Here is a 13,440-nt window from a genome sequence, read left to right on the forward strand (position 1 = left end):
TCTCTGGTTGAGAGTGGGGCAAGAGTAGCTACCCCCTGGGGTGCCCAGAGTTTCCTTGGGTGCTGAGCTAGTAGATGCATAGCTCTTTTTCAGTGACTGATGCATCCCTATCAAATCCTGGGGAGTCAGAAAAAATGTACTTGCCCCACCTTATTTCAAAATTATACTGTCTTTGCAACTGTCTTATTCTTCAGGACACCAGTTGATTCTATTTCAACTATTCCTGCCTATGAGGTAAGAAATCACTACCAAATGGGTTAGAAGCCTGAAAAGAAAAAAGAAAAAAAAAATGCTGAAGGGTACTCTCCCTTGCTAGAGTGAGGTATTTATGTTGCCTTTAATAGACTTGGTGGATGTTGTAAAATCCTTTAGGGTTCAGGGCTGCTTAGAGTGTTGATTTTATGGGCAGTTTGTTTAGTTAGCTGTTTGTGTTACATTTTTAAATAAAAAAAAAAATATCTTAAGCACGCTGTCTTTCCCAGAGGAATTGATTTTGGAATTGCTAAAGGTTCAAATGTGGTATTAAAAAAAAGTGAAACACCAGATTCTAGCAATTTCACCAATATGTGCTAAAGAGTACATTCTTACCTAAAAACTGGATTGATTCTTCTTTTCCTCCTAAGTCTCCAAAATCGCATTGTTTCATCTGACACACAGTTTATCCTAGCATACTTAAACTAGTATACACAATAATATATATTACAGGACCTTTGGGGAGATGTAAGGCTCAAGGTTTTACCTTTCGGTGTCATTTTAGTGCAACTGTGATGAGTTCACAGGGTTAGTAGGAAAAGGGTGTTGCCCTCTTGCACTCATTTTTGTGTGTGTGACAAATCTGTGTAGAACATTTAAATGCTGTGATCTGAATTTTCCTCCTCACGGAATTGAGAGAAATTTCGGAAGTTTGGAAGGTTCTTATGAACTTTTTAGAATGGACAAAATAACACTATGACAAGTTAAAGTGATTTGCATCTGTTTAAGGCTGATGGGAGCCTCCAGCACATAAAAGTAAACATACAGGGTGCCAGCCAGTGCTTTTTCCAAGACAGAAGAAGGCAAATGGTGCAATAATAATTCATGACTGCATTCTGTTTGAAAAAAAACAGAATTGATGTCTTGTGCCAAAACCCCCTCTACCTCCATCCTAGCCTGCTTTTGAAGAAAGAAACAAATATCATTTAGAAAGAGAGAAACCAGGACAGTCAGTAGCAGCCTAGGTCAACCAATAATGATAAAATAACAATAATAATGCTTTACATTTATTGATTGACTCATATTTTTCATTTCTTCTAGACCTGTAATGCCTCGTAAACTATTCAGCATGCCACACTTGCACCGCAATATAAATATTGCACATTCTCTAGACTACAGCTGTCAACCAACTAGGAATCCTTACCCAACCCTCAACCTGCCGTGGTTTGCGCCTAATCATTTGGAATTTTTGTCTTGCCCTAATTGTTATCTACAGCTGTGAAAATACATCCTATTTTCACAGATGGCAGTGCTGGTTGGTCTTTGATTACTTAGCCTCTTGGTGTTGGCCAGACAGAAAGCCCCATGCAAACATTTATATATTTTACATAGTTTTATAAACCTTTTGGCATATGAATCCTAGCTTGAAAGCCTGGGCCATTTGGCTAGTTGGGTTTGATGTAAAATGGCTTGGTCTCTCCCTGGAAGCTTTGGAGCTATTTTACCGGAGAGAAGAGTTGCCATCATGTTCAGCCTTTATCACGTCTTGCTTTTAACATTTCATGTTCCTTTGGAAATTCTGACCATGCCAGCTAGAGGAGCGAAGTAAAACAGTACAACCCATTGCCACCTTTTTCCTGCTAGAGTGACAATGATACCTTAAGTCTACTCAAATAAACTGAACCAATGGGACTCAAGGTGTATGCCAGAGTGAATAAAGATTTATGGTTAAGGAAGGGGAGAATGGTGAGAGCATGTGACAATTTTTGTCAATAATCCCAATCTCTACTAGAAGTAGGGGTAGGGGATGATAGAAGGAAGACCAACTGGACTCAGCAACCCTTAACTGTACTGGTCAAGAATTATGCCTGGAAATTTCTAAAGTTGCCAATTGATTCTCTGTGAAAGTTCTGGTTTCATAGCATAGTCCCTTTCTGTGGTTCAGGTGGGAAATGCTTGAAGCCCCTGGATCCTTAGAAGATATCACAGGAAGAAAACCAACTTCTTTTCGCCCCTCTCATAATATTCCTTTTATTTCCTGAATAATATTTTATTTAATTTAGGACTAGAATCTGGGTCTTTGGGAAGACAAGTTGGGAAGACAGTTGTTCCTGAATAGTTTTTTACAGATGAATTTAGCATCACTGAAAGAAAAGTCAGGAAATTGTATTTACTTATAATTCCAGAAAATAATTCACCCCAAACACTCACTGGGTATAAAAATGCTAGAGCACAAAACTACATTCACCCCCCCAATCCCCAAACACACAAAGGAAAGAAGAAGAAGTTCAATCTTCCTCTCTACAAAAATGGTCTCTTAAAGTTAATTACAGATTCTAAAGTATCATCATGGATGTTTAGAATTAAAACCAGTTGGATATACTTTTGGTATTCATATTTCTAACTATTAACCCTCACTTTTTCCCCCAAAAGATTTAGTTTCCTGATTAGTGGTTCTTAAAGCTATAACCATATTAGTTAAGAAAATAAAGATTGGGATTTTACAAAATATTTTGTAGCTTCTGTTACTCATCTGGCAAAAGATGAGGCTGCAATGGAGTTCCTGATACAGTGAGAACTTTTTCAACTGCTTTCTAGAAGTACTTGACATAGATTCATGGACCCATCATCTCACATATCTCATCAGTTCCTGCTGTTCTCAATTTCCATTTCTCTCTTCTTGAGCTTAAAGCTTAAATTTATATTTCTAAGTCATCTTTCTTGGTTTCTGGATAAAAATGGGGGTAGCACTAAAGACATTAGGGAGTCCCAATAAAAAAGACCCCTAACATCGGGCATCAGGGAAAGATTCTTGGATTTGGTTAGACCCTCGAGGATGGAGAAGCTGACTTTGGCTTTGAAAGTTTAGAGGTTTCTTGGCCCCTGAGGAACCCTTGTTCATCCCAGCTATTCCTTTTTTAAAAGTGGACTTGTCCTTTTTAGGTCAATAAATGTTGTCACTCATTTTCAAAAGTGGCAGTAACTGGGCTGTAAGCATTGAGGTGATTATACAGGTTGAGGATTTCAAAAGTGGACATTTCAAACTCATGAGAGGGGATGCTGCTTCATCTAAAATTGTCAATCTTTTCTTTGTACCAAAGGTTTCCCCTTGAACTTCAGACTATCAATTTTGCCCTTGAATTAAAAGTCAACTCCATATTATCTAGTAAATATTGATAAAAACCCTATTCCCTTCACACAGGTAAGTAGAGAGAATAGCCCTCATCTTCCCCTAAGGGTGCTAATGGACATGAGAAACTGCAAATGTTATGACCTAAGAAAACATGCTTACCCTTGATCAAGGAAAGAGAAGGGGAGTTGTTCTTTGGGAGCTCATTTCTGTGCCTCCTTTTCTACCCTTACATCCTAACAGTACTCACATTTGAAGTTGTATGAGGTTTTGTTTGTTTTCAAGAGATGTTTGAAAGAAGATCAAATGCTTGTGAAAGGCACTGGATCGGCAGCCCTAGAAACTGAAGTGTCCCGGAAGCCGTGAGAGCCCGGAAATATCCCACATTTCTATTTATTTTGGCAATTTTACTTAAAACTAGCAAGAGCTGGAGTTCATGCTACAATTAGATTTTCCCCAGGCACCATGAAATGAAAACACATATTACATTTGATTTTAACTGCTTGAGAAAAATGGTGGTTTTCTGAGAGTTCATTCTGTGACCTTGAAATAAAAGCTAATGGGTCCTCACATGGGAGAGCCCAGCTATCATTTAAATTGGAATTATTCATAGAACCAGGGGTTATCTGGGTTGGAAGGGGTCTTAGGTTAATCTAGTTCTCTTCTCCTCTCATACGTTTGAACCTCTACAACCACGTCACCAAAAAATGCTGGCAAACTTGGACTTGACACTTTCGATGATAGGAGACTTGCTTCCATTTGAGGAGAACTGTTTCTTATTCAGGTAACTCTAATTTTCAAAGCTCGGTCACATAATATTAGTTAATACTTTAATAGTGCTTACTATGTGCCAGGCACAATTGTAAGCACTATAATTTGTAGACAAAGCGTATATTGCGTAAGCACTAGACTTGTATAAGCACTATTTTATAAGTAACATAAATTGTATAGGGACTATATAAAACAACAAAATGAGGTAAAGTCAGTTATTACCCCCATTTGACAGATGAAGAGACTGAAGCATAGGGAAATTATATGATTTATCCAAAGCCCGATAGCTAGACAGGATTTGAGTCCAGGCAGTCTGACTTTGTATTCTGTATTTTTAACAACCAGGTTTTACTGCCTCTTGAATCGTTATATCAATCCTTGGTGCACAGCACAGAGGTTTATACATTGTAGATGTTCAATAAAATTATTTTTCAATGATTTTATTTCAAGATCACTGTGTCTTACATATTCCCATTAGTTTCACACACACTCATCAATTTGGCCTAAAAGAAATGATTGAACTTGAGACAGTAGAATTTTATATGGTGACTATCTGCTGCCTTCAAAAAAGCATCGAGGGGACTAATATATACATAATAGTCACTATCAAGTACTCTGCCAGTTGCCACCTATAGCAGTAGGTTCTTGAGCAATTTAGATAGAAGAGAATTCCAAACATGCAAGATTTGCATAGGCACAGCACAGATCCTTCATCGCCCCTTCTTTGCACTGGTCTCACTTTCCAATGCAGGATGAGAAAAATCCTTTTAACTCCACTTCATTTTATTTTTATGGTCTGTTGCTCAACCACTATTCATCTGCTATTATGTGTCCATCCACTTGTCTATCCAGCATTACATGACATGTATCATCAGGTGCTTAGGTATTGATCCTAGAAAGGAGGAGAAGGAAAGACAACCATAGATTCTTCCTCTTTTCTAGTCTGTATTGTTCAGTAATCATATACAGGAGTTCAGGATGTTTGTTTTGGAATTAAAATCCATTCCAAAAAGATGTGGTCTTTAATGCATAGTCTGGGGGTTAAGGATTCTTTAACTAGAAAGTTCTATTCCTTTTGTCTTTTCTTTTTTTCTTTTAAAGCCATTGATTTAGTTCTTCTTGAATGAAGTTTCTCATTGGGTATAATTTTGGGTTAGAGAAGACTGGATATTTCCTGATGATAGCAAAGTAAATATATAATTATAGTTTACCCAAAGCCTTGCGTTATAATTGACATTTACTCAGACAGTGAAAGAAGAGATAATCCTCCAAGGAACCTTTCCATGGGACATGAACTCTTAACTGTTCTGCTGAACTGTGGTCCCTTGAAATCCATCTGTATTTGCAGGCTACTGTAAGTTGATGGTCCCAGTAGGTTCTGGCCTGAGGTTGGTCCCAAAGCATGGATGTCTTAGCAGGAGAAATCAGTGTCTTCTAAATAAGATGGCTGGCCAGTTGGAGTCAGGCACCAACTTGGTTTCAATCTGTCCTTATAAGCCAGGGTCTACTTTTGAAGTCATATGAGGTTTTGATATGATTTGGAGTAGACCATCTCCTTCTGGTTTGAGGTTTGAGCATCTTCATTGTATTTGAGGTAGCCTGGGCTTTCAGTGAACTGGAAGGAAGACTAATCCTAAAGTAGAAGGCATGGCAGGGGCCTGAAGGACAAGGCAGGAAGAAGGTTCCTTTATACTATGCCATCTTCAAAGTAGGCTACTTGGATGAAATATTCACTTCTTGGGTTAGTCATCTCCTAACCCCATGTATTGTCGTTTGCTTGGCTGAGGTTTTCTCCCTTGCACTGTCTTTTAGCTCTTATAACTCACAATTTGGATGATCTTAAATATTTTTGCTTCATTATCTATGAAGGCCCTAACCCTACTGATTAAATCAAGGGCATTGAATGAGAACATCTCTAGGACCTATATTCTGTGATGGTAATTAGCTTTTCTTCACTCAGGAAAATCCAGTGCCTTGCTCCCATTCACTCCATTCTTTTTGGTGGAAAAATATTAAACCAATGGGGAATACTTCATGTGACCATTCTGTCTCATATTTTTATTTTGGTAATCTTTCTTAACCTTCTTTGATTCTGTGCTGTGCTTTGTTGGTTAGAAAGAGAGCTGCTTAGAACCCAAGCAAGTTGCCTGCCATTTCTAGGCCTGTGTCATTAGCTTTAAAATGAAGGGATTGAACCAAATTCCGACTCTACCTTCACATAGTCCTAGGGTTCCTATGGAGCAAGAACTCACAGGATTACAGATTTAGAAATCTCTCTCTCTCTCTCTGTATGTGTGTGTGTGTGTGTGAGAGAGACAGAGAGAGAGAGAGAGAGACAGAGAGAGACAGACAGAGACAGACAGAGACAGAGACAGAGAATATATTTTCTAGTAGATGAAGTCAGAAGGCCAAAGCTAAACATCAGAAATCTTCCATATCTGATTCCAAAGTACAAAAAAAAAAGTTCAGTGACCTCCTGTCATAAGTTACCTCACAGGTCTTTAGGCAAATACTGGATGCCCTTTGGCCCAAACCCTGGACTTGACTAGGAAATACAGCCTCCAATGACACTGCAGGAAAGGAAATCTGGGAACTTCTGTGACACAATGCAGTCTTGCTGAGAATTTGGGGTTAATATTTAACTCTGGTCATATACTGGAATAATTTTTCTATAACAGATTCATATAAAATTTTAAAAATGCATATCAAAGCCTTGGTAGTTATCCTAATTTAATTTAATTTAATTTGAGGGGGTGTGATACTGTGTCTTGTTTGCCTCTTTTTATTATTCCTGGTTGTTTTTTTTTTTGTTTGTTTCAGTCTTGCCACTGTCTTTCTTTGGACTTTCTTGGGCATTATGTTTTTCTTTTACATTTTCTCAACTTTTGTAGCCACATTCTACAAGATGTTTCCTTTTCCTCTTTCCATGCTTTATCTAGCTCCTCCAGTCCCATTTTTCTTCATTTCCTCTGTAGCATTTCCCGCTTTTCTTTAGGTCACCTGTTTCTCTCATCATCCTTGCCTCTGTCTCCTTACTCCTTCTCTCCTCCATTTTCCTTTTCTGCCTCTGTGTTCAGAGTTTCTAGCTCCAGTCTCCCTCTGCTCTTTCTTCTTTCCTCTGATCTGCTGATTTGCTTCTCTCCCCTCATTCTGTTCCCCTCCTGGGTGTTTCTTTGGCCCACCTCTCCTTCGCCTCTGGGACTTCATTTTCTTGTTGGTAGATGGGGGCTGATACTGTAAACATTACAAAAATAATTGCATTGAGAACAGGTGGTTCCTGTGGAGTCCCTGAAGATAGAGCCTCATAGTCAGCCCAGGGTGCCCAGGCTTTATACGACGTCAGACTGAGCATCAGCAGTGGTGATGGGACTCTATCTCAGTCATAACACTCAACATTTCAGAACTTTGGGACTCATCTCTGACACTCACTCCCTCCTCAACTAGAAATCGAGGGGTACTGGGTCACCTGGGAAGAGAAAGAATGAACTCACCTTTACCTCCTCAAGCACACTTTCCAGCCATGTTTACCCTAAGGCTACTTCTGAGGTACTTGCTTCCTGACTCACCCAGTGGCTACTGTGTTCTGCCCAGTCCCCTTCCATCACTAAAGATGGCCGTCTGGGGTCACACCTCTGTTAAGCCCCCATGGTCCTTCTTAGCCTCAGCTGCAGTTTAGGACCAGGAAGCAGCAAAGGTGTCATTGTAAGCTGACTGGTCTCTCATCTTGTGCTTTCTGTACAATGTTAGTTTTGGCTCTAAAGATTACAACCACATAGGGAAAAAATGCCACAGAGTCCCTGAGGAGACCTAAATGAGAGCTCTTTCTTTCTCAACTCATCTTTCCATTCTCTCTTTCTCTTCCTTCACCTTCCCTTTAGTTGTGTCTCTCTCTATTTTTTTTACTTAATGACTAAAATGTCATGTTTTCATTCATTCACTTATTCAGCAAAAAAATTATCAGGTGCCTATTGTGCATCAGGTTTATGTGCTTCTGATGGCACAGACAGGACCACTGGGATTTGTTCTTAATCTAGCTCTTAAGAAAAGACACCTGTAGAATTGATCATTAGAAATGTCTAGGCATTCTTAGAGCCATACAAAAGGTACTATTTATATCTAGCTTTTTCCTTTAATTGCATTTGCCACTGAATGTGGATTTCAAATAGTTCCCATTTTAGAGTATGTTTTACTTTGCACCATTGCAGAATCCCCAAACTTGAAATGTTACATGCCTTGTTATTAATAATTAAAATAATGGCAGAAGTTAACCTTATCCAGCACTTACTTTGTATAGACACACAAAAAACATTGTGTGTACATTAACTTAATTTTTACAACCCAATTTGGAGATATTATTAATAATCCACCATTTACTGATGACACTGAGGCCCCGATAGGTTACATTATTTGCCCATGGGCACTCAACTGGTGAGTGAGGAAGCTGAGGCTTCAATTTTGTCTAATAGCAAATGTTTAGTCACACGTTTAGATGATGAGCTATCACTGTTGGGCTCATCTATACGTAGAAGGTTCGGATCACTTGAGGTTGGCCAGATCCCACCTGGGCTGACTTACCTTCTGAGCCTTGGGCATGTCGGTGTGGCGCTGGGCGCGGACAGAGCGGGCCGACTTGGAAGGTTTGAGGGGTGCACAGTACATCTCCAGCCTCCTCAGATCACAGCTTCGGAAGCAGCACTCATCCACGATGCCTGTCTGAGGTGCCCGCCGACTGCTGGAGCCATACCCTGTGGGCTTGTCTGTGCAAATCAAACAGAGTGGGCCGGCTTTAGAGTGGAATCTGAAATCTTCACCGCCTTCCCCCCAGCTCCCATGCCTCTCCTCTCCCCACACCTAGTCAACCTATCCATTCTCCAATGTCTCAACCTCTTGTTGAAACTTCTTCAATATTCCCTGACCACACAGAACCTTCTGGATGCCAGTATCTCTCCTGGAATCTGCACCACATTTGGTGGCACTATCTCACTCATATGTGCTAATTCACCCAGGTCCTCAGTAATCTGTTGTCAAGAATTTTGTCTATGCCCAATCCTAGCCTTTTCTTATAGATTAAGTTCGTTGGGAAGCTGCCAGGGAGATTAATTAAAAGAAGATCATGTGCTAAATTCCCTTAGCCTTTTTAGCAAATCTACCTAGTTTTTCATACACAAACGTTTCCTTGTTTGCTCAACTTCTCCCACTGTAAAATCAGATTGAGGAAACCTGTTATATGATTCTGGACAAGTCACTTATGCTCTTTGGGTCTCAGTTTACCATTTGCATAATGGGGTTGATAATAATATCTTTCTTGAAAGGATTGTTTGAGGGTTAAATGTAAAATTATGAAAAGTGCTTAGCACAGCACCTGATGCACAGTATGTCCTTAATAAATATTGATACCCTTCTTCTAAACACCCTCTTTTAGGGTCTTATATGGCCTAAGAAAAAGCAATACATGCTTTTGCCTCCATCTAGTAGCCTCAGAATTTGGAATGGATGACAGTACCAATGGGATAGCACTCCCTCTCCCATCACCCTAAAGAGGCCAGAATAATCAATTTTGTTTTCATATAGAATAACTACCAGACTGAAATAGAATGAACTAGATTTCCAGCTTTCATGTGATTCTGATAAGCCAGAGAGAACACCATGAATCAAATTTTTTTTATATTTGCAAATCAATCTTACTTGGCTAGTAGGTTGAGGGGTTGTTTTGTTTTGAACTTAATTTTCCTGACTCTAGAATTAAAAGAGAGTGCAAAACAAGCACTTTTGTTAAACGAAGTCTTGCATATACACCAATATATGAAACAGACAAAAGGGAAGCTGTTCTGGCTGAGGCAAGGGAGGCGGACCTGGATTTCCCTCTGCCTTTTCTTGTCTCTCTTAATGTCCTTGGCAGTGAGAAGACCCTGAGTTTTCACTAATGCCCAGGCTTAACGGAAGAAAAGTTGTGAACCAGTGATCCAGGAGAATCCAATTAATTAATCTGACATATTTTCACTATTAAAATCCTGACAGAGAAAAAACATGGCATTTTAAATGAAAGTCTTAGTTTTGCATAACAATGACACCATACCTCAGGATGGGATTTAAAGTCAAAATCCTTGGGTATATTTTGAACTGCCTAGCTGGGGAGGATCAGACTCGTAGTAATGGGGACCTGCTACCAAACTAGTTTTACCATGGATCACTGTGGAGTGTTCTGTGGCTGCCAACCATTCACGGCATCCTCTAAGAACCCAAATGTTTTCCTGATGATTGGCACAGCAGCCTGGTGGATGCTTCCTCCCTATGGCAGGTTTATTGTCCTGCTTAGAGCAGCTGGAGGTAGTAACTCAATGAGGGTTCATTTGTGGTCTCTCTGGGCGCGTCCGCTGCTGCTTTCTCCTGGAGCAAGTCCTGTGGGCTCCTCATGACTATGGGGTTTGGGAGGGACCAGGCAGCTGGCTCTGTCAGAGCCTCAGCTGCGCCTTCACTTGCCATTGGAGCATCATCTCTGCAGCAGTCCCTCTGCTTCTGCTCGCCAGCCAGGTCCTGGCAAACAGAGACTTGCTGGTCCCCTGAGCTCTGTAAACAAATGTTTTTTGTTTTTTTGTTTTTGTAATCTTTTCCTGGGGCTATAAATTAGAGGAAAGACAAACATGGGTTCATGCGGTTTATTGCAATGCACAAAGGACTTCCACATACTTCCTACTAAGTGGCTATTTCAGGAGGCAAAGGGGTCAACCAGTCACGAGTAGCTGATACACTTTGGTTTTCTCTTGAGGTAGGGAGGAAGGAGAAGGTAACGACTCAGAACATGGTAGCTATGCCAGCAATCAGCCACAAGGAATGACTGCTCTTTGTGGAAGCTGTAAATTCAGACTTCTTAATGGATATTAATTGGGACCTTGTTGAATTTGGGATAGCAATTCAACTTCTGGGTGGCAGAAATGGCTCCAGAAACTATCAAATTTGGCTAAATATCAGAAAACATTGCCTAGGTGTGGAAGATGGAGAGAGGCTTTGGAATTCTAGAATCTGATTAGCATTCCCATGTCGAGCATCTCCAAACGTGATCCTGCTTCTAAAATTCCATAGATGTGGAGCTCCTTGCCTGCTGCTAGGGGAAGGCATAGATGCTCATCTTGGGATGGCAGAGAATGTTTCTATGTATTGTGTAATTCTCTTCTTGGTGACTACCAAAGGCCATGAAACTCACCACGGGTCTATTTTTCTTGTGAAAAGAAGAACAACAACAAAACAACAGCATACACCAGGAGCTGGCTTGTTATCTCTTTTAAATGAGCCAGAGTTTGATATGGCTACGTCTATATGATAACTGTGTTTTGTATTCCATAGGCTGATGAATTTAGAGAGGAGGATTTTAGGGCTTTCCTGTAACAGTTCATAACTAGAAACTTTATCTTAAATCCATATCTGGTTTTAAATTTTGTTGTAATTGTGGTTATACAGACTTGGGTTTTGCCATAAATGTAGATACCACAATCCTAGAGATATGGCTTTCTCTGTCTATTCATAATGACTATAATTGACTCATTGTACTTCATTGGAAATAAATGCATATAACAAGTGTTTTCCTATTACCTTTTAAACTTTAATTCATCTTTTTTTTTGTGCCTATAAGGTTGATTTCTGGTCCTATATCAAGATATTAAAACAGAGTCACCATTTTACACCAATTGAGAGGCCACAGGTGAAGGTCAAACTTTTGGCTTTTATCTTCAAATGTCTCATATTCCTTCTTTTTCCAGAACCAAAATAAAAGATACTTGCTAAAACTAGAAACCTGATACAATGTAGTTTACTATAAAGGTAATAAAACAATTTATTCCAGTATCAATTTTGAGAAAAACAGCTATTCTTAATGAGCTATATATTCAAGCTACTGTCAGTTTATGGTATGACAAATTATGATTATTATGATTAATTCTTAAGTGAGATGGAACCAATTGTTCCATCCTTGCCTTTTTTCCCTTTTTCCTTTTATTTTTTTTTAGGGGCCAGAATTGAACCCAGGACCTTATATATAGGAAGCTGGTACTCAGCCACTAAACTACATCAGTGTCCCCCATCCTTGCCTTTGAAAAGTCCTTATTAGATACTATGTAATTCTGCTCTAGTGGGCAGAATAAGAACCAGGAGATGAATAGGAGACACATATTGGCTTATCATAAGAAACAGAAATTTCTAACAATTTGAACTCAAGAGTGTTAAAAATGGGATGAGCGTCCTTGAAATGTAATGAGCTCCCCATTGCTGGAAGCAGTTAAGGAAAGGCTGCATGAACACCTGTCAGAGATCCTAGAAGCAGACTCCTGTATTGAGCATAGTAAATGACTGCTAAAGTCCTTTCTTATCCAAGTATTCTATAACAAGTGAAGAAACGGAGGCAAAAACTCATCTGGGCCAAATATTCAATGTGGTTAGAAATCCCTTGCATTGTCTTCAAGAAAGAGGTTCAAACATTTTCTAGCTTAGAAAGTGAAAATGTGTTTTTTATTTAACATTTGAATTTCTCAAGATTCTCAAAATAATTTTTTTCTTGTCCTTATTCAATGCTACAACAAAAGACAGGAGACTGGGACAGTTCCTTCTCCAACCAGGCTTAGGCCAAGAGTTCTGTTGTATGGGCATTGTGAAGTTCCATAAACACATTCAACCTTAGAGTGATTAGACATGTAAAGTTCTATAGAATTTTTCTTGCTGACAAAGTCATGATGATGAAAATTTACAAACTTGTGTATTTATTATATCAGTGGTTTTGCTCTAGAGGTTTCACAGCATGTAGGCCAAAGATGGCTTAGCGGACAAGCTGGCCACTGCCTAACCTAGACCTTGACTCCCCTAAACATAGACATAATGTTTAGTCACAAGGCGCTGCTGTTTCTTGAAAGGTGGCCAACAGAGAGAATTCCAATGGTTAAACAGCTGGCTTCTATAATAACAGCACTTCCCTTTAAATAATGCATGGTCAGTGGAGTAATTCAATAATCTTCAGGTCAAACTTGCTAGTTACAAGGATTTGGGGCAGAATTGTGGCATCATCAAAACTATAACATTTAGCTGAATCTCACATTTTGTCATGGATGTAAGCAATTCACTCCCTTCCTTCTCTGAAGGGGAATGTATAGTTCTGAGATTTAACAAGGGTCATTACTTCTAGAGCAAAGAACTGTGGATGTTCATCACTCATAAAAGGTACCACCTCTACTGGTGCCACATATGCTTGTTTCTTATAGGTTTCTAAGAATGCAGTTGGGGCACTGTGCTTAACTTTAATTTCTGTTGAAACTTCTTCTCTTTACTATTGAGAAAGCTTTACTTTAACTATTTTATCTCTCTCA

General features: G+C 39.4%; 1 protein-coding gene across 7 annotated transcripts in view; it reads right to left on the minus strand.

The window, feature by feature from the left end:
- The window catches only part of IGF1 (insulin like growth factor 1), a 75,981-nt gene that overhangs the window by 10,047 nt on the left and 52,494 nt on the right, over positions 1-13,440 (minus strand). For 2 of the 7 annotated variants that reach the window (XM_004446809.5, XM_012521523.4), the window contains exons 3-4: positions 8,669-8,850; positions 7,276-7,327 (exon numbers count right to left, since the gene is read on the minus strand). In XM_004446809.5, coding sequence (XP_004446866.1) covers positions 7,276-7,327; positions 8,669-8,850 — 234 coding nt within the window. Of the gene's footprint in view, positions 1-6,806; positions 7,328-8,668; positions 8,851-13,440 lie in introns of those variants that run through there. The other 5 variants (XM_058308637.2, XM_058308636.2, XM_004446810.5 and 2 more) reach the window with 3 other exon arrangements.

The sequence above is a fragment of the Dasypus novemcinctus genome, chromosome 12 (assembly GCF_030445035.2).
Source record: "Dasypus novemcinctus isolate mDasNov1 chromosome 12, mDasNov1.1.hap2, whole genome shotgun sequence".
NCBI lineage: Eukaryota > Metazoa > Chordata > Mammalia > Cingulata > Dasypodidae > Dasypus > Dasypus novemcinctus.